At 47.3% G+C, this 21,426-nt stretch overlaps 1 protein-coding gene and 1 pseudogene across 1 annotated transcript in view; one reads left to right on the plus strand and one right to left on the minus strand.

Moving 5' to 3' along the window:
* The window catches only part of Mmd2 (monocyte to macrophage differentiation associated 2), a 65,282-nt gene that overhangs the window by 24,036 nt on the left and 19,820 nt on the right, over window positions 1-21,426 (minus strand). Inside the window, exon 2 of the mRNA XM_045142508.1 lies at window positions 1,120-1,201. Within this exon, the coding sequence (XP_044998443.1) occupies window positions 1,120-1,201 (82 nt within the window). The remainder of the gene's footprint in view (window positions 1-1,119; window positions 1,202-21,426) is intronic.
* LOC101602276 lies at window positions 17,789-19,501 on the plus strand (annotated as a pseudogene).

Consider the following 21,426-nt stretch of genomic DNA (forward strand, 5'->3'; position numbering starts at 1 on the left):
CTTAGCACTTAAGGCACTTGCCTGAAAAGCCTAAGGACCCATGTTGGGCTCTCTAGGTCCCACGTAAGCCAGACACAAAAGGTGAGGCAAGTGTACAAGGTCACACATGAACACAAGATGGCACACACATCTGGAGTTCTATCACAGTGGCTGGAGGTCCTGGTGCGCCAATTCTCTCTCTCTCTCTGATTAAAGATAATAATAATAGCCGGGCGTGGTGGCACACACCTTTAAACCCTGCACTTGGGAGGCAGAGGTGGGAGGATTGCTGTGAGTTCAAGGCCACCCTGAGACTACTGAGTAAATTCCAGGTCAGCCTACACTAAAGCAAGACCTTATCTCAAATAAATAAATAAATAAAATAAAAACATAAATAAATACTAAAAAGATTAAAAAAAAAAGAAAATTGAGGGCTGAGGAGATGGGTCAGCAGGTAAGAGCAATTACAGCATCAGAAACTGAAAGGGCCCGAGACCTGACTGATTCCCTCACCCATGCTGATCTAACTTAGTGGGCTGCGAAAAAAGGCACGGGAGTAGGAGGGGATTAGGATTCGTTGGGAAGAAAGTGTTTAGGAGGAGGAAAAGGAGGGATAAGAGAGGTTAATGGAGTGAACGTGACCAGATTACGTTATAAACATGTATGAAGTTGTCAACAATGAGATAAAGATCAAAATCAGAAAGAGACAGAGAGGGCTGGAGAGCTGGCTTAGTGGTTAAGCGCTTGCCTGTGGAGCCTAAGGACCCAGTTCAAGGCTCGATTCCCCAGAACCCACATTAGCCAGATGCACATGGGGACGCACGCGTCTGGAGTTCGTTTGCAGTGGCTGGAGGCCCTGGTGCACCCATTCTCTCTCTCTATCTGCCTCTTTCTCTCTTTGTCACTCTTGAATAAATAAATTAATTAAAATAAAAATTTTAAAAAAGAGAGAGAGCGAGAGAGGCATGCTTAGAACTATAGTGCATGGTACCCCACTGGCCTTTCCTCTAGACCCTGTCCACCCTACTAGAGGCCCCTAACAGGATAGAACAGACTGGAAGACTTGCTTCCCCTCCCCCACTCCAAAGTGCCTTCACCCCAGCCATCAGCCCACCTCCGACCCCCCAAGTGCCAACTCACAGCATGGGTGGCACAGTTAGCAGCGTGCTCGTACTCCGTGGGCTGGTACCTCTTGTGGGAGGGGACCCGGTGGTTCATAAACCTGCAATGAGAATTTCAGGAAGACTGAGTCAGGAGCCCCAAACACCTCAACCATCCAGCCTCTTCTCCATCTCCCTCCCTCCTTCCTTCTTTCTCTCGCTCGCTTTCTGAGTCTTAAATGTTTTGGCCACTAAATACTCTGTGTTTATTCCTCAACGCGATACTTATTAAAAAGAAAATAAGAACTAGGGCTGGGGAGATGGCTCCGCAGTTGAAGGCGCTTGCTTGCAAAACCTGGCAGCCTAGGTTTGATTTCCCAGTACCCATATAAAGCCAGACACACAAAGTGGCGCGTGCAACTGGAGTGCATTTGTAGCAGCAAGAGACCCTGATGCACCCACTCGCTCTCTCTCTCTCTCTCTTATAAATAAACAATAAGATATTTAGAAAAACTACTGGCGCTGGGGATACGGCTCAGTGGGCAGAGTGCTCACCCAGCATGCCCTAAGCCTTGGGTTTGGTCCTCGGCACCATATAATCCAGGCGTGTGGGACGTGTCCGTAATCTCAGTCCTCAAGAGGTGAGGACAGGAGGACCAGGAGTTCAAGACGGGGCTGGGGGGAGGCAGGCATGGCAGCACACATCTTTAACACCGTCACTCTGGAGGTGGGGGTAAGTGTATTGCCATGAGTTCGAGGCCAGGAGTTCCTGGTCAGCCTGGGCTAGAGTGAGACCCTACCTCAAACAAACAACAACAACCAAAAGCCAACTGTGGTGGCGCATGCCTTTAATCCCAGCCCTTGGGAGGCAAAGGTAGGAGAATTGCTGTGAGTTTGAGACCACGCTGAGACTACATCGTGAATTCCAGGTTAACCTGGGCTACAGAGCGACCCTACCTCAAAAAAAAAAAAAAAAAAAAGATAAGGCTGGAGAGATGGCTCAACAGGTAAAGTTTTTGACCCACAAGCATAAGCATCTGAATTCAGATTCCCAGCATACATGTAAAAACCAGCCACAGTGGGGGATGCCTGTAATCCCAGTGCTGGGGAAACAGAGACAGTGGGATCCTTGGAGCTTACTGATAGCTAGTCTAGCCTAATTGGTGATGAGCTCAGGGTTTGGTGGGAGACCCTGGCTCAAAAAACAAAAAAAAAAAAAAGAGAAAGAAAGAAAGAGAAAAAAAGGTAAAAAGCAATTCTTTGACTCCTCACATACACAAACACACATGCATGTGCATCTAAGTACATACAACCAAGCACACATGTGCATGCACACGCACACAAAAATTCACTCAGCTATCCAGTGAGTTCAAGTCCTGCCTGGGCTACATGAGTCCCTGTCACAAAACGACAACTTCATTAAATATAGATGTCTGTTGACTTATGGAACATGGTTCCATCCCCCCGCAAAAAAAATATATCATAAATCAAAAATGTATTTAAGGGCTAGAGAGATGGCTTAGTGGTTAAGGCACTTGCCTGAAAAGCCTAAGGACCCATGTTCAACTCCAGATCCCATGTAAGCCAGACTCACAAAAGTGAGGTAAGCATAAGGTTGCATATGCCCACTAGGTGGCACAGCATCTGGCTTTTGATTTCAGTGGCTGAGGCCCTGGCATGCCAATTCTCTTGCCCCCTCCCCCCCCATGTTTCTCTAAAATTTAAAAAATAAAAGAAATTCACTCAGCTATACAGTAAGTTCAAGTACTGCCTGGGCTACATGAGACCCTGTCACAAAACAGCAGCTTCATTAAATATAAGTCTATTGACTTACAACATGGTGTCATCTCCCCCCGCAGAAAAAAATGCCTATCATAAGTCAAAAATGCATTTAATAACCTGAGAGCTCTGATGGAATGAAAGAGGAAAGGAAAGAAGGAGGAATCCTGCCCGCACAGACCTCTCTCCACCTCTGGGCCACCACGGTATGAGCCTCTCTTCTCTACCATACCTGCCTCACCAAGATGGCCAGAAACAGACGCTACAAGAAATCTTTCCTCCTATTGTGGTTTCAATATAAAATGTCCTCCCCAGGCTAATGTGTTTGAACACTTGGTTCCCAGCTGGCACCTGTGTTTGGGAAAGCTGTGGAATCTTTAGGAGGAAGTGGGTCCTTGGCTGGTGGACCTTGAGATTTCATAGGTGCGGTCTCACTTCCTGTTTGTCCTCTTCTTCCTGGCTGAGCTGTGACCAGCTACGATACTTGTTTTCAGCAACAAGAAGCTAACCAGTGAGTCTTCCTTAAGTTGTTTGCGTGTGTGTTTTCAGGTAACAAAATTCTGACTAATACACGTAATCAGTTTCTGCGTGGTCTACATGGTGCAATTAATGGATGACTTTGTCTTTGCATTTTTGAAAAAAAAAATTTCTTTTACTTACTTAGAGAGAGAGGGGGAGAGACAGAGAGAGAGCAAGAAAGAGGCAGATAGAGAGGATGAGCACACCAGGGTCTCCAGCAGCTGCAAATGAACTCCTTATGCATCTGACTTACTTAGGTCCTGGGGAATTGAACCTGGGTCCTTCGGCTTTGCAGGCAAGCACCTTAACGTCTAAGCCATCTCTCCAGTCCTCAATTTATTATTATTATCTATTTGTGTGTGGTTGTGTGTGGGCATGTGTGTGTATGTGAGAGAGAGAGAGAGCAAGAGAGAGTAGACATCTGCATGGAGCCAGAGGACAACTTCTGGGTTCTGCCTTTCTACCTGCTGTGAGGTGCTTTGGGCTTTCTTTGCTGTGCTCACAGCAAGCATCTGGAAAATTCTCTCAACTCTGCCTCTATCTCATCTTCAGTATCAGTGTGCTCAGATTACAGAAGCCAGCACAGCACATGGCTTTTTTTTTTTTTTTTATTTGAGAGTGACAGAGAGAGGAGGAGGAAGAGAGAGAGAGAGAGAAAGAGAGAGAGAGAGGGAGAGAATGGGCACGCCAGGGCCTCCAGCCACTGCCAACGAAATCCAGACGCGTGTGCCACCTTGTGCATCTGGCTAACGTGGGTCCTGGGGAACCGAGCCTCGAACCGGGGTCCTTAGGCTTCACAGGCAGGCGCTTAACTACTAAGCCATCTCTCCAGCCCAGCACATGGCTTTTTATGTGGGGCTAGGGATTGAACTCGGGTACTCCCACTTGAGGGGTAAGTGCTCCGTTGTAACTTTTTTCTATTATTATTATTATTATTATTATTATTATTATTATTATTGAGACAGGATCTCATGTTGCCCAGGCTAGCTTCAAACTTGCTAAGTGGTTGTGGGTGATACTGAACTCTTGATCCTCCTGCCTCCACCACCCAAGTGCTGGGATTACAGGTGTTCAACCACCTGGTTTATGGGGTGCTAGGATTCAAATCTAGGGCTTCCTGCATGCTAACCAAGCTCTCTACCGACCGAGCCACATCCCCAGCCCTGATTTACTCTTCTCTTATTTTTTTTAAGTATATTGTTTATTTATTTGAGAGAGGGAAGGAAGAAAGAAAGAGGCAGATAGAGAATAGGTGTGCCAGGGCCTCCTAGCCATTGCAAATGAACTCCAGATGCCTGTGCCACCTTGTGTATCTGATTTACATGGGTACTGGGGAAGTGAACCTGGGTCTTTAGGCTTCATAGGCAATTGCCTTAACCACTAAGCCATTCTCCAGCCTATCTTTTAAATTTAATTTTATTATTATTATTTATTTTTGTTTGCTTGTTTGTTTTTCAAGGTAGGGTTTCACTCTAACCCAGGCTGACCTGGAATTCACTATGAAGTCTCAGGGTGGCCTTGAGCTCAAAGCAGTCCTCCTACATCTGCCTCCTGAGTGCTGGGATTAAAGGTGTGCGCCACCATGCCTGGCTTTCTTTTTTTATTTTTAAAAATATTTAACTAAAAATGTATTTGAGAGAGAGTGAGAAAGAGAAAGAGGCAGATAGAGTGAGAGAGAATGGGTGCAGCAGGACCTCTAGCCACTGATAATGAACTCTAAGTGCAGGTGCCACCTTGTGCATCTGACCTTATGTGGGTACTAGGGAATCAAACTCTTTCTGTAGGTTTCTCAGGCAAGTGTCTTAATCACTGAGCCACTTCTTAGGCCCTTTAAAAAATTATTTATTGGAACTAGAGAGATGGCTTAGTAGTTAAGGTATTTTCCTTCAAGGCCTAAGAACCCAGGTTCGATTCCCCACTACCCATGTAAGCCGGATGCCCAAGGGGGTACACGCGTCTGGAGTTTGTTTGCAGTGGCTGAAAGCCCTGGCATGCCTATTCTCTCTCTCTCTTTCTTTTTTTCCTCTCTCTCAACTAAATAAATAAAATACTTTTAAATTATTCATTCATTCATTTAGCAAGCAGAGAGAGAGAGAGAGAAAGAGAGTGGGTGCACCAGGGCCTCTAGCTGCTGCAAAGGAACTCCAGATGCATGTGCCACTTGGCGTATTTGGCTTTACATGGTTACTGGGGAATCTAACCCAAGTCGTTAGGCTTTGCTGGCAAGTGCCTTAACCACTGAGCCATCTCTCCAGCCCCTGATTTTCTCTTTGATGTAAACACCCCTCATGTTTCAGCGTCTGAACTCTTTAATCCTCGCATCTGTTTGATCCTCTCCATAGCACAGCGTGGAGAAGTAGAGGAGAAGGTGACTCCAACCCGGCCTGGCTGACTTCCATGCCAGGCTGTACCGCGAAATTACTGCGCAGGAAACTTAAGAAGTGGGCACGTGTGCCACTGGGGCAGGAAAGAGGGAGGCGACATCCGCAGGCACCTGGTTTCCAGGACCACTGAGCCACACAGTGACTCACCCAGGTACAGAATGAGGTGGGGGAGGGGGCGTCCTTCCGGGGCTTGACCCAGCATCCTCCACCAGAGGGAGGCAGACCCCACCCGAACACACCAAGACTATCCCAATTACCACGGGCTGGAAGACTGGCTCCGTGGGCAAAGTGCTTGCCTCAAAAGTATGAGGACCTGGCTCTTAGATGCCCAGCACCCATGAAAGAAATCCTGTAAGCCGAGCGTGGTGACGCACGCCTTTAGTTCCAGCACTCGGGAGGCAGAGGTAGGAGGATCACTGTTAGTTCAAGGCCTCCCTGAGATTACACAGTGAGTTCCAGGTCAGCCTTGGCTAGAGTGAGACCCTACCTCAAAAAAAAAAAAAAAAGAATGAAAAAGAAAAAGAAAAGACATCCTGTAGTCCCAGCAATTGGGAGGTGGAGACAGGTGGAGCTTTGGGGCTTGCTGGTCAGCCAGTCTAGTCTACCTAGCAAGCTGCAGGCCAGTAAGAGACCCTGGCTCAAGAAAGAAAGAAAGAAAGAAAGAAAGAGAGAGAGAGAGAGGGAGGGAGGGAGGGAGGGAGGGAGGGAGGGAGGGAGGGAGGGAGGGAGGGAAGGAGGGAAGGAGGGAAGGAAAGAAGGGAGGGAGAGAGGGGAGGGAGGGAGGGAGGGAGGGAGGGAGGGAGGGAAAGAAAGAAAGAAAGAAAGAAAGAAAGAAAGAAAGAAAGAAAGAAAGAAAGAAGGGAGGGAGGGAGGGAGGGAGGGAGGGAGGGAAAGAAAGAGAGAGAGAGAGAGAGAGAGAGAGAGGGAGGGAGGGAGGGAGGGAAGGAGGGAAGGAGGGAAGGAAAGAAGGGAGGGAGAGAGGGAGGGATGGAGGGAGGGAGGGAGGGAGGGAAGGAAGGAAAGAAAGAAAGAAAGAAAGAAAGAAAGAAAGAAAGAAAGAAAGAAAGAAAGAAAGAAAGAAGGGAGGGAGGGAGGGAGGGAGGGAGGGAGGGAGGGAGGGAGGGAGGGAGGGAGGGAAAGAAAGAAAGAAAGGAAGGAAGGAAGGAAGATAGGGGGCTGGAGAGATGGCTTTACAGTTAAGGCGCTTGCCTGCAAAGTCTAAGGACCCATGTCCAACTCTCCAGGTCCATGTAAGCCAGACACACAAGATGATGCAAGCGTGCAAGGGCACACAGGTGCACAAGTTGGTGCACATGTCTGGAGTTGGGTTGCAGTGGCTGAAGGCCCTGGCACGCAATTCTCTCTCTCTCAAAAAGGAAGAAAGGAAGAAAGGAAGGGGGGAGGAAAGAAAGAAAGGTGAAGACTGAAGAGATAGCTGAATGGTTAAGGCACTTGCTTGCAAAGCCTAAGGACCCAGCTTCAATTCCCCAGGACCCACATAAGCCAGATGCACAAGGTGGCACATGTGTCTGGAGTTTGTTTGCAGTGGCTGGAGGCCCTGTTGCACCCATTCTCTGTATCTGCCTCTTTCCCTCTCTCTTTCTCTCTCAAATAAATTAATTAATGGCTGGAGAGATAGCTTAGCAGTTAAGCACTTGCCTGTGAACCTAAGGACCCTGGCTCGAGGCTCGATTCCCCAAGACCCACATAAGCCAGATGCACAAGGGGGCACATGTATCTGGAGCTTTTTTGCAGTGGCTGGAGGCCCTGGCACGCCCATTCTCTCTATCTATCCGCCTCTTTCTCTCTCTGTCTGTCGCTCTCAAATAAATAAATAAAAATAAAATAAAATAAAATAAAGGTGCACCTGGGCATGGTGGCACTCACCTTCAATCCCAGTACTTGGGAGGCTGAGGTAGGAGGATCGCCATGAGTTCGAGGCCAACCTGAGACTACATAGTGAATTCCAGGTCAGCGTGGGCTACAGCGAGACCCTATCTTGAAAAACCAATAAATAAATAAATAAATAAAGGTGCACGATGCCTGAGGAATGACACTCAAGATTGCCATCTATCCCCTACGCGCACGCACGCACACACACACGCACACACACACGCACGCACACACGCATGCACACACGCATGCACACAGATCCCAAGTGCCACTATGCAGAGCCTCCCCTCGCCTGCAAAACAAGACATGAGTGTGTCCGGAAGAAAGAGTTTGAGGCGACATGGTTCCCTGGGCACTTGAGCACTCACGGAGTGCCCTTAGGGCGCTGCCCCGAGCTGGCGCAGTGGGCGGGGAGTGGGCGAGCCGCCTTCTCTGCGCTATCTCCACGTGAGGTGCAACTCGTGCACGCATATTGGGCATTTCCTGTGTGCTGGATTCCTGCTCAGGAACGCTCCAGGAGCGCTCAGTTTCGGGAGTGCCTTCTGTACAGTAGCTTCGCGTTTGCTCGTGTGGCAGGAGGGGAACAAAGGTTGGGGTGGGGGCTTGCCCTCGCTGATGCCATGATTGCTCGGGGACCCCTGTAAAGTGAGTTGACTCTACTGACACCCGGATGAGTCCAGAGGACCGCATGGAGTCCTCACACACACCTGCCCACTTACTCCAAGACCATGCTCGTCCCACTAAGCAGATGAGAAAATTAAGAGCCTCGGCTGCAAGGCTCAGTGCTTTGGTCCCATGCCAGCCAACCGCCAGTTTCCCATGCCATGATTTGGGGTGCCTCTGCAGGTGAGTAGTCTACCACTGAGTCACAACCCCCTCCCCCCAGCCAGAGTTTACAGCCCAACCTGGTGGCACAGGCCTGTCATCCCAGCTAGTTTGAAGGCTGAGGCAAGAGGATAGCAAGTTCAAGGTCTGCTTGGGCTACAGAGTGAGCCCTAGGCCAGGCTGGGCAACTTAGTGAGAGCATGTCTCAAAATAAATAGTCAAAAGAGAGCTGGGGTGTGGCTCAGTGGTAGAGCACCTGCCTAGAATCCCCCAGTGAGGGGCTGGGGTGTGGCTCAGTGGTAGAGCCCCTGCCTAGAATCCCCCAGTGAGGGGCTGGGGGTGTGGCTCAGTGGTAGAGCTCCTGCCTAGAATCCCCCAGTGAGGGGCTGGGGTGTGGCTCAGTGGTAGAGCCCCTGCCTAGAATCCCCCAGTGAGGGGCTGGGGGTGTGGCTCAGTGGTAGAGCTCCTGCCTAGAATCCCCCAGTGAGGGGCTGGGGGCGTGGCTCAATGGTGGAGCTCCTGCCTAGAATCCCCCAGTGAGGGGCTGGGGGCGTGGCTCATCAGCAGAGCTCCTGCCTAGTGCCCAGTAGCGAGGAGTATAGCTCAGCTTGTGCCCAGGTTCAAGCCCAAGTGCCATAAAATTTATTATTTATTTATTTGAAAGAGAGGGAATGGTACAAAGGATAGACATTATCTTAGGGTGAAAGGTTGGAAGACGGTGTTTCAAGCAAATGGGCCTAGAAAACAAGCAGGGGTTGCTATCCTAATATCAGACAGGGTGGACTTTAGTCCGAAGTTAGTCAAAAAAGATAAGGAAGGTCACTTTATATTGATTAAGGGCACACTCCAACAGGAGGACATTACAATCCTAAACATATATGCACCTAACATGGGGGCTCCCAAATTCGTCAAACAAACACTATTAGAACTAAGGTCACAGATAACACCAAACACGGTGGTGGTGGGTGACTTTAACACCCCACTCTCATCAATTGACAGGTCATCCAGGGAAAGAATAAACAGAGAGGCATCTGGACTAAATGAGGTCATAGAAGATATGGACCTAACAGATATATACAGGACATTTCATCCAAAGGCTGCAGAATATACATTCTTTTCAGCAGCACATGGAACATTCTCTAAAATAGACCATATATTAGGACACAAAGCAAATCTTAACAAATTCAGGAAAATTGAAATAATTCCTTGCATTCTATCTGACCACAATGGAATTAAACTACAAATCAGTAGCAAGAAAGGCTATAGAGCATACACAAAATCATGGAAGCTAAACAATACACTACTAAATGATGAGTGGGTCAATGAAGAAATCAAAAAGGAAATCAAAAAATTTATAGAGTCAAATGATAATGAGAACACAACATACCAAAATCTCTGGGACACAATGAAGGCAGTTCTAAGAGGTAAATTTATAGCCTTAAGTGCCTATATTAAGAAATTAGAAAGGTCGCAAGTAAACGACCTAATGCTTCGTCTTAAAGCCTTGGAAAAAGAAGAACAAGGCAAACCAAAAAGTAGTAGACGGGAAGAAATAATAAAGATTAGGGCAGAAATTAATGAAATAGAAACAAAAAGAACAATCCAAAGAATTAATGAAACAAAGAGTTGGTTCTTTGAAAGGATAAACAAGATTGATAAACCCTTAGCAAATCTGACCAAAAGAAAGAGAGAAGAGACACAAATTAATAAAATCAGAGATGAACAAGGTAACATCACAACAGATTCCAGAGAAATTCAAAAAATTATAGGGACATACTATAAAAGCATATACTCCACCAAGTATGAAAATCTGAAAGAAATGGATGATTTCCTTGATCTATATGACCTACCTAAATTAAATCAAAATGAGATTAATCACTTAAATAGACCTATAACAAACATGGAGATCCGAGCAGTTATCAATAATCTCCCAACTAAAAAAAGCCCAGGCCCGGATGGATTCACTGCTGAATTTTACCAGACTTTTAAGGAAGAGCTAACACCATTGCTTCTTAAGCTTTTCCAGGAAATAGAAAAAGAAGGAATCCTACCAAACTCCTTCTATGAGGCCAGCATCACCCTGATACCAAAACCAGGCAAAGATAGAACAAAAAAAGAAAATTACAGACCAATCTCCCTCATGAACATAGATGCAAAAATTCTCAACAAAATATTGGCAAACAGAATACAAGAGTATATCAAAAAGATCATTCACCCTGACCAAGTAGGCTTTATCCCAGAGATGCAGGGATGGTTCAACATACGCAAATCTATAAATGTAATACATTACATAAATGGGTTGAAGGACAAAAATCACATGATCATCTCATTAGATGCAGAGAAAGCATTTGACAAAATCCAACATCCCTTCATGATAAAAGTCCTACAGAGACTGGGAATAGAAGGAACATATCTCAATATAATAAAGGCTATTTATGACAAGCCTACAGCCAACATATTACTAAATGGGGAAAAACTGGAAGCTTTTCCACTAAAATCAGGAACAAGACAAGGGTGTCCACTGTCTCCACTTCTATTTAATATAGTTTTGGAAGTCTTAGCCATAGCAATAAGGCAAGAGACACACATAAAAGGGATACAAATTGGAAAGGAAGAAATCAAGCTATCATTATTTGCAGATGACATGATTCTATACATAAAGGACCCTAAAGACTCTACTAGCAAGCTGTTAGAGCTAATCAAAACCTACAGCAATGTAGCAGGATACAAAATAAATACACAGAAATCAGTAGCCTTCATATATGCTAACAACAAACACACAGAGGATGAAATCAGAGAATCACTCCCATTCACAATTGCATCAAAAAAAATAAAATACCTTGGAATAAACCTAACTAAGGAAGTAAAGAATCTATACAATGAGAACTTTAAGACACTCAAGCGAGAAATTGCAGAAGACACTAGAAAGTGGAGAAACATCCCTTGTTCCTGGCTTGGAAGAATCAATATAGTGAAAATGGCAATCTTACCTAAAGCAATCTACACATTTAATGCAATCCCTATCAAAATTCCAAAGGCTTTCTTCATGGAAATAGAAAAAACAATCCAAAAATTCATTTGGAATCATAAAAAACCTCGAATATCTAAAATAATACTGAGCAACAAAAAAGAGGCTGGTGGTATCACCATACCTGATTTTAACCTATACTACAGAGCCATAGTAACAAAAACAGCATGGTACTGGCACAAAAACAGACATGTAGATCAGTGGAACAGAATAGAGGACCCAGATGTAAGCCCAAGTAGCTATAGCCACCTGATATTCGATAAAAATGCCAAAAATACTCATTGGAGAAGAGACAGCCTCTTCAGCAAATGGTGTTTTGAAAACTGGATAAATATCTGCAGAAGGATGAAAATAGATTCTTCTCTCTCGCCATGCACAAGAATTAAGTCCAAATGGATTAAAGACCTTAACATCAGACCGGAAACTTTGAAACTGCTAGAGGAAAAAGTTGGGGAAACCCTCCAACATATTGGTCTTGGCAAAGACTTTCTAAATACAACCCCAATTGCTCAGGCAATAAAACCACAGATTAACCACTGGGACCTAATGAAATTACAAAGATTTTGCACCGCAAAGGACACAGTGAAAAAAGCAAAGAGGCAACCTACAGAATGGGAAAAAATCTTCGCCAGCTATATATCTGATAAAGGATTAATATCTAGGATATACAAAGAACTCAAAAAGATATCTAATAAGGAATCAAACAGGCCAATCAAAAAATGGGCTAAGGAGCTAAATAGAGAGTTCTCAAAGGAAGAAATACGAATGGCATATAAGCACCTAAAAAAATGTTCTACGTCACTAGTCATCAGGGAAATGCAGATTAAAACTACATTGAGATTCCATCTCACTCCTGTCAGATTGGCCACCATCATGAAAACAAATGATCATAAATGTTGGCGGGGATGTGGAAAAAAAGGAACCCTTCTGCACTGCTGGTGGGAATGCAATCTGGTCCAGCCATTGTGGAAAACAGTGTGGAGGTTCCTAAAGCAGCTAGAGATTGATCTACCATATGACCCAGCTATAGCACTCCTAGGCATATATCCAAAGGATTCATCTCATTTCCTTAGAAGTACATGCTCAACCATGTTTATTGCTGCTCAATTTATAATAGCTGGGAAATGGAACCAGCCTAGATGTCCCTCAACAGATGAGTGGATAATGAAGATGTGGTACATTTATACAATGGAGTTCTACTCAGCGGTAAAGAAAAATGAAGTTACGAAATTTGCAGAAAAATGGATGGACCTGGAAAGTATTATACTAAGTCAGGTAACCCAGGCCCAGAAAGCCAAGCGCCACATGTTCTCCCTCATATGGGGATCCTAGCTACAGATGACTGGGCTTCTGTGTGAGAATGAAAATACTTAGTAGCAGAGGCCAGTAAGTTGAAAAGGAGACATAAAGGGTGGAGAAAGGAAGGGAGGAGGATACTTAATAGGTTGATATTGTATATATGTAATTACAATGCTTGTAATGGGGAGGTAATATGATTGAGAATGGAATTTCAAACGGAAAAGTGTGGGGGTGGGGAGGGAGGGAATTACCATGGGATATATTTTATAATCATGGAAAATGTTAATAAAAATTAAAAAAAAAAAAAAAAAAAAAAAAAAAAAAAAAGAAAGAGAGGGAATGGGCGCACTAGGGCCTCCAGCCACTGCAATTGAACGCCAGACGCATGCACCACCTTGAGCATCTGGCTTATGTGGGTCCTGGGGAATCGAACCTGGGTCCTTAGGCTTTGCAGGCAAGTGACCTAATACTGAAGCCATCTCTCCAACCACCATAAATGTTCTGAAAGGGAGGAGACGCTGAAAGGAGACTGTCATAGGAAGACAGGGTCATAAGAAGATGGCTACATGCTGGGCGGTGGGGGGGGGAGCTGGAGAGATGGCTTAGCGGTTAAGTGCTTGCCTGTGAAGCCTAAGGACCCCGGTTCGAGGCTCGATTCCCCAGGACCCACGTTAGCCCGATGCACAAGGGGGCGCATGCGTCTGGAGTTTGTTTGCAGTGGCTGGAGGCCCTGGCACGCCCATTCTCACTCTCTCTCTCTCTCTCTCTCTCTCTATGTGCCTCTTTCTCTGTCTGTCACTCAAATAAATAAGCAGAAAAAGAAAGAAAGAAAGAAGATGGCCACATGCCATGGAGGCAGAGCTGAAAACAGTGCATCTACAAGCGTGCGAGAAGCTGCAGAGCTTCTAGAAAGAACCGCTGTGGTTTATAACTTAACAGGAATTCTGGTCAGAAAGGTGAAAGACTAAATACCCATGTTCTCAGCTGCCACGTATGGGATACTTGCTTCCTGCAGCCGGAGGCCACTGGCCCCAGTGCACACAGCGTGCATGTTAATAGGCTCTGCCTGAAGCCGCCATCACCTAAGCTGGGGGGTGAGTGGACCACCTCGTAGGGGTGAACAAGGTGGGCAACCCTACATTGAGCTGCCGGGGGGGGGGAGGGGAGTCCCTCTGCACCTGTCACCAGGCACCACTCTCCCTCCTCTGTGTCTTTAATGAACACCAGCAAGCCACCCATGGTGCCAGCCACATGGGTTTGAGGGTGATGTCACGGTTGCCGTGGCGACCTGAGACAGGCAGTTATTTATTTATTTCTGGCCTCCACAAAACTCCCCTTGTCTCTCCTTTAGGCTGCAGCAATTGAATGCAAGCAAGAGAAGGGGAAGAAAGGGCGCTGGAGACGGGGCCCAAAGGCCCTGGCAAAGCTACAAGAAACAGTTCCCATCACCCCAAAGACCCGCAAACTTTTCCCTTAACTCTTTGTAGCTTCAATGTCTGGCTTCGTAAACCTCTACAAAGGCATTTAAAGAGATAGGAAAAAAAAATTTTTGTTTGTTTGTTTGCTTGTTTTTCAAGGTAGGGTCTCACTCTAGCCCAGGCTGGCCTGGAATTCACTATGTAGTCTCAGGATGGCCTCGAACTCATGGCGATCCTACCTCTGCCTCCTAAGTGCTGGAATTAAAAGGCCAGCTTCCCGCCTAGTTTTGAGACAAAGTCTTCGCATTTGCCACTGTATATGCCAGGCTTTAGCCGGCCAGCTTCTAGGATAGGCACACCACACCATGATCACAGGCCCATGGGCTAGGAGGTCTGGTGCTAAGTGCGTTCTGAGGATCCAAACTCAGTCGTCACCCTTGTATCGAAAGCACTTTGTCCTCTGAGCCCCTTCCCAGCCCCAGAGCTTAGCTTTAACAGACAAAATGCCCAGACAAAGAGCAGACGGTTCAGAACAGACCTGGTAGTCAGAGACAAACCCCAGACTGCAGGAAGATGGATGGCAGTGCCCACCTGTCACCTAGCACTCGGGCGACTGAGGCAGGAGCATCATGCATTCAAATCCAGCCTGCCTCAAAAATAAATAAATAAATAAAGATATTGGGAATTTCTCTCTCAAAGAGCCAAAGCTTCTAGCAAGCTTACGTGAATCTAAGTAAAGGGGAAAGCTGGTCTTCTCTCCCTCCTCTCTAGAGAATAAACCATTTCCACTTTTTTGGCCAGGTGTGGTGGTGCGCGCCTTTAATCCCAGCACTGGGGAGGCAGAGGTAGGAGGATCGCCGTAAATTCGAGGCCAGCCTGAGACGACATAGCGAGTTCCAGGTCAGCCTGGGCGAGAGTGAGACCCTACCTCGAAAAAAGAAAAAATCCCCAACTTGTTGCCAACCACTGGAGCTTTGGTGAGCATGTGGCCACAGCCCATTGGCGAACTCCCAGAGGCAAGAACCAGAGTCAAACACTGGCAAGAAATAGAGGGTGCTGGATCCCCTCCTGAGCTCGGGGAGTCGGGCTTCAAAGCTGGACACAGCAGCATAGGAAGTCTGCAGGGTCATTAAGCTGCTGCCTCGTGGACTGACACAGCACCAAACCTCTGTGGGCTGCGGCTTCTTGGGGCGACAGTGCTCGGCCTCCAGCTCCCGTGAGACAGCTCAAGAAGCCACGTGGGGGCTGCAGAGACAGCTTGCTCGGTAATTACCTCACAAGCATGAAAACCAGAATTTTTTTTTTTTTTTTTGAGGTAGGGTCTCACTCTAGCCCAGGCTGACCTGGAATTCACTATGTAGTCTCAGGGTGGCCTCGAACTCACAGGGATCCTCCTACCTCTGCCTCCAGAGTAATGGGATTAAAGGTGTGCCCCACCATGCCTGGCTGAAAACCAGAATGTGAGCCCCAGAACCCAAATAAAAATGCAGGGCATGGTGGGGCACAGTGCTGGGGAGGTGGAAACAGTAGATCCCTGGACTGGTTGGCCAGCCAGTCTAACCAAATTGGTGAGCTCCAGGCCAGCTGAAATCGTATCTCAGACAAGGCGGAGGAGGCTGGTGTGGTGGCTCATGTCTTTAATCCCAGCACTTGGGAGTCTGATTTAGGAGAAGTGTGGCGAGTCTGAGGTCAGCCTGGGCTCCAGTGAGATCCTGCCCCCCAGACAAAACAAAAATCAAACTCAAAGGAGAGGTAGACTGTGCTTAAGAAGATAGAGGCCTGAGGGTGTGTTCTGGCTGCCACTCACACACACACACACGTGTGCACCTTCACACTCACATGCACACACATCAACACATGCACACATACACATGCACACTCACTTGTACACATGTGTACCTGCACACATATGTGCACCTGCACATAAACATGCACATACATTAATTTTTTTTTTAAAGCTGGGCATGTGGTACACACCTTTGATCCCAGCACTCAGGAGGCTGAGGAAGGAGGATCATCATGAGTTTGAGGTCACCCTGGGTTACAGAGTGACTTTTTCCAGGTCAGCCTGGGTTATAGTGAGACCTTGTCTCAAAAAAAATAAAAATAAAAAAGGGCTGGAGAGATGGCTTAGTGGTTAAGGTGCTCACCTGCAAAGCCAAAGGACCAAGGTTCAACTCCTCAGGACCCATGTAAGCCAGATGCACAAGATGGCACATGCATCTGGAACTCATTTGCAGTGGCTGGAGGTCCTGATGTGCTCATTCTCTATCTGCCTCTTTCTCTCTCTCCCTCTCAAATAAATAAATAAAAATAAAATGTTTTTTAAATGTTGGGCGTGGTGGCACACACCTTTAATCCCAGCATTCAGGAGGCAACCTGAGTCTACATAGTAAATTCCAGGTCAGCCTGGGTCAGAGTAAGACCCTACCTTGAAAAAGAAAAACAGAACATTTTTTTAGGCAAGCTCAACAGACTGCCCTTTTTATGAGAGAAAGAGAGAGAGAGAGAGAGTTGGTATGCCAGGACCTCCAGCCACTGCAATCGAACTCCAGACACGTGAGCCGTCTTGTGAGTATGAGCGATCTTGTGCATGTATCACCTTGTGTGTCTGACTCACGTGGGATCTGGGATGTTGAACATGGGTCCTTAGGCTATGCAGGCAAGCATCTTAACTGCTAAGCCATCTGTCCAGCCCAAAACAATTTTTTAAAGACTACATATGGGGGGTGGAGAGATGGCTCATCTTTTAAGGAGCTTGCCTGCAAAGCCTAATGACCTGGGTTTGATTCCCCAGTACCTATGTAAAGCCAGATGCACCAAGTGACATATGCGTCTGGAGTTCATTTGTCATGGCTAGAGGCCTTGGCTCACTCTCTCACTCTATCTCTCTCTCTTCTCTGTCTCTCTCTGCTTGCAAATAAATAGATATTTTTTAAAAAAGAATACACGTGGCACCAGACACAATGGGTGTTCAAAACTTTCCCCTTCCACTTCACTCCAGACTGTTCCATCAAAGAGCCCTGGCACCATTTTCTTTCAGATGCCCCCATCTGTTGCAGTAATTGCATCCAGGGCCTCACTTAATGCCTGTAGCGTCCTGCTGAAGTTCATAGTGTCCCAACTGGAACAAGCCACTATAACTATTAAGCCATTGGTTTTCAAACTTGGTCATACATTACAAATCACCAAGACTCCATGTGCGGAAAAAAATAAAAAGAACTTGAGCCAGACATGCTGTGGGATGCACTTGGGGGATGGAGGTGGATGGATCAGTAGGTCAAGGCCAGCCTCAGCTACATAGTGACTTTGACGTGATCCTGGGCTACTTGAGACCCTATCTCAAAACAACAATGGCGAAAATTACCTGGGACATGAACACACGCATAGAGCAAAGGCAGTCTTGCTAGGTATACTGGCCTAAGCTCTCCATCCTACGCTTGGGAATCTAAGGTAGAAGGATCATGAGTTGAAGGCCTGCTTGGACCTCTGGTAAGTTCAAAGCCAGCCTGGGGAAGACGATGATGAATTAAGCCTCAGTGTTGGGCTGGGGGTGGGGCTCAGATGGAAGAGTGCTTGCAGACCACGCACGCGGCCCGGAACCTGATCCCAGCACCAGAAGAGGATGGTGTGATGGCTCACACCCGTAATCCCAGCTCTCGGAAGGCTGAACTAGGAGGCTTGCCATGAGTTAGAGGCCATTCTGAGCTACAGAGTGAGTTCCAGGTCAGCAGCCTAAGCTAAAGCCGGGCGTGGTGGCGCACGCCTTTAATCCCAGCACTCGGGAGGAAGGGGTAGGAGGATCACCGTGAGTTTGAGGCCACCCTCAGACTTCATAGAGAATTCCAGGTCAGCCTGAGCTACAGTGAGAACCTACCTCAAAACAAAACAAACAGAAAGAACCTCTGGGGCTGGAGAGATGGATTAGCAGTTAAGCACTTGCCTGGGAAGCCTAAGGACCCTAGTTCGAGGCTTGACTCCCCAGGACCCATGTAAGCCAGATGCACAAGGTGGCACGTGCATCTGGAGTTCGTTTGCAGTGGCTGGAGGCCCTGATGTGCTCATTCTCTCTCTCTCTCTCTCTCTCTCTCTCTCTCTCTCTCTCTCTGTCTGTTGCTCTCAAATAAATAAATAAAAATAAACAAAAAAAAGTTTTTAAAATGAACCTCTGCCTTAAAGAGGAAGAAGAGGAGGAAAAAGAGTTTTTTTGCTCCTCCCATCCCACCGACCACGGCAGGTTCTTCCCATGCAGTGCCAGCTGTGTTCCAAGGCACATTGGTGAAGGTCGGGGTGAATGGATTTGGCCGACTTGGGCTCCTTGTCACCCGGGCTGCCTCCAACTCTGGCAAAGTGGATATTGTTGCCATCAATGACCCCTCAACTACACGGTCTCCATGTTCCACTATGATTCCACCCGCGGCAAGTCCCACGGCACGGTCAAGGCTGAGAACAGGCAGCTTGTCACCCGTGGGAAGGCCATCTCCATCTTCTGGGAGCCAGACCCCGCCACCAAAACGGGTGACGCTGGCGCCGAGTATGTTGCGGAGTCTCCCGGTGTCGTCGCCAGCGTGGAGAAGGCGGAGGCTCACTTGAAGGGTGGAGCCAAGAGGGTCATCATTTGTGCTTCTGCTGCTTGATGCCCCCATGTCTGTGATGGGCATGGACCATGAGAAGTATGGCAACTCACTCAGTATTGTCAGCAACGCCTCCTGCACCACCATCTGCCTGGCCCGCCTGGCCAAGGTCATCCATGACAGCTCTGACACTGTAGAAGGACTCGTGACCACAGTCCACGCTCTCACTGCCACCCAAAAGACGGTGGATGCTTCCTCTGGTAAACTGTGGCATGGTGGCCATAGGGCTGCCCACAACATTACGCCTGCATCCACTGGCTCTGCCAAGGCGCTGGGCAAGGTCATCCCAGAGCTGAGCGGGAAGCTCACTGGCGGAGCCTTCCGTACGTCCACCCCCGACGTGTCTGACCTGCCGCCCGGAGAAGGCGGCCAAATACGATGACTCAAGCAGGTGGTGAAGCAGGCGTCGGATGGCCCCCTTAAGGGCATCCTGGGCTACACGGTGGACCGGGGTGTCTCCTGCGGCTTTAACAGTGACACCCACTCTTCCACCTTTGATGCTGGGGCTGGCATTGCCCCCAGTGGCCACTTTGTCAAGTTCATTACCTGGTATGACAGCAAATGTGCGTACAGCAACAGGGTGGTGGACCTCACAGTTCACATGGCCTCCAAGGAGCAAGGAGCCACCCCAACAAGAACATGAGAGGAAGACAGGCCCCAGGAGAGGCCTCTGCGGCTGGGGAGTCCCTGCCTCAACTCAGCCCCCAACATATTGAGCTTTCCCTGCCTCAGTTTCCATCCCAGATAACCCTGAAGAAGTAGAGGGGGTTAAGGAACCCTTTTCTGTCACTACCACCAAATAAAGTTCACTGCCCCCAGCCAGACAGACAAGAAAGACTGAAATGCCTAAATTTGTGTTAACTTGATCTGTTTAGGAATCCATAGACACTCCTCATTAGCGGGTCTCTGAGGTTGTTTCCAGAAAGGATTAGCTAAAGGTTAACTAGATGAGGAATCCTTCTCCCAGGGTGAGCCCTGCCCCCAGAGTGGGTGAACCCCGTCGGAGGGGAGGCTTTATCAAAAGAAGCTCTGGGAAGAAAGGTCTTCTCCTCCCCGCCACCTGGCTGCCGGTGCTGCTTGCTGCTTTCCAGTGTGGACTGAAGACCAGAGTGGACTGCAGAGCAGTGTCTCTCTAGGAAGCCCCCAGGCCTTCAATGCCAGACTGGGACAGCTGAGGCATCCCGCCTCGTGGGCTGAGCAGCTACCAGGTTCCTTGACACTCAGGCCTGTGATCTGCTGTTGTTGGACTGTCGTAAACTAATCCCTTTTAATACAACTCATTCTATCAGTTCTGTTCCTCTAGAGAACCCTGACTAATACACAAGGTGTCTGCAAACTTAAAAGCAATCAATAAGGTTTGTTGAGAATCTGAAGACTCTACATCAATGGCCCTTGGATGTCCATTGGATTTTTCACCCAACTTTCCTATACACATGAGAATTCCCAGATTACCCCAGGCTCGGCTGCACAACCAATGAATGGTCTGGAGAACAGGCCAGAGTTAACATTGCTGTCCAGATGCTGCTTCCTGCTTCGAATTCCCTTTCCCGTTTTTCCAGCAGAGACTTACAGCTGGGCATGCAACCCTCACGTCTGTGTGGTCCTGAGTCTGCTTTTGTCCCCGAGCTGCAAGCCTGGGGACTGCTCCTGATCCAAAGTCATCTTCTTGCTCTCCATCAGAGCCAGATCAGCAACAGGTAAAGCCTGGTGACTGCGGAAACAATCCATGATCTCAGCAATCCATTATTATGCCTTTACAGAAATGTCTAAGACTTGGATTTGTACAGATGGGGCCCAGTGGAGCCACATCCTTTTTTTTTTGATTTATCCATTCATTTCGTTATTTTTGCTAGTCTATGTCTAGTGGTGGTGGTGGTGTGTGTGTGTTCATATGTGTGTAGGCACATGTGTGTTCAGGTGAATGTTTAGTCATGTGCATGTGGGTGTAAGCTGGCCTTGAATTCAGAGCAACCCTCCAGCTTTTGTTTTCCAAGTGCTGGCATTATAGACTGAGTAATATGATTTCTTTATATATACATATATATGGTATATATATGAATATGTATATATATATTTTTTTTTTATTTGAGAGAGAGGCAGATAGAGAGAGAGAATGGGCATAGCACGGCCTCTAGCCACTGCAAAAGAAATCCAGATGCATGCACCACCTTGTACATCTGGCTTATGTGGGTCCTGGGGAATCAAACTTGGGTACTTAGGCTTTGCAGACAAGCCCTTTAACTGCTAAGCCATCTCTTCAGCCCTGATTTATTTCTTTCTTTCCTTCATTCTTTCTTTCTTTCTTTCTTTTTTTTTTTTTTTTTTTTGAGGTAGGGTCTCACTCTAGCTCAGACTGACCTGGAATTCACTATGCAGTCTCAGGGTGGCCTTGACCTCACACGATCCTCCTACCTCTGCCTCCCGAGTGCTGGGAGTAAAGGCGTACGCCCCCATGCCCGGCTCTGATTTCTTTATAACTATGTTACTTGATTAGCTATGTTCCTTTGCTACTTTAGTGATTTTTAAAGTTTTATCTATCTATCTATTTGGGACAGGGTCTAGCCTGGA

Source organism: Jaculus jaculus, chromosome 2 (genome assembly GCF_020740685.1).
Source record: "Jaculus jaculus isolate mJacJac1 chromosome 2, mJacJac1.mat.Y.cur, whole genome shotgun sequence".
NCBI lineage: Eukaryota > Metazoa > Chordata > Mammalia > Rodentia > Dipodidae > Jaculus > Jaculus jaculus.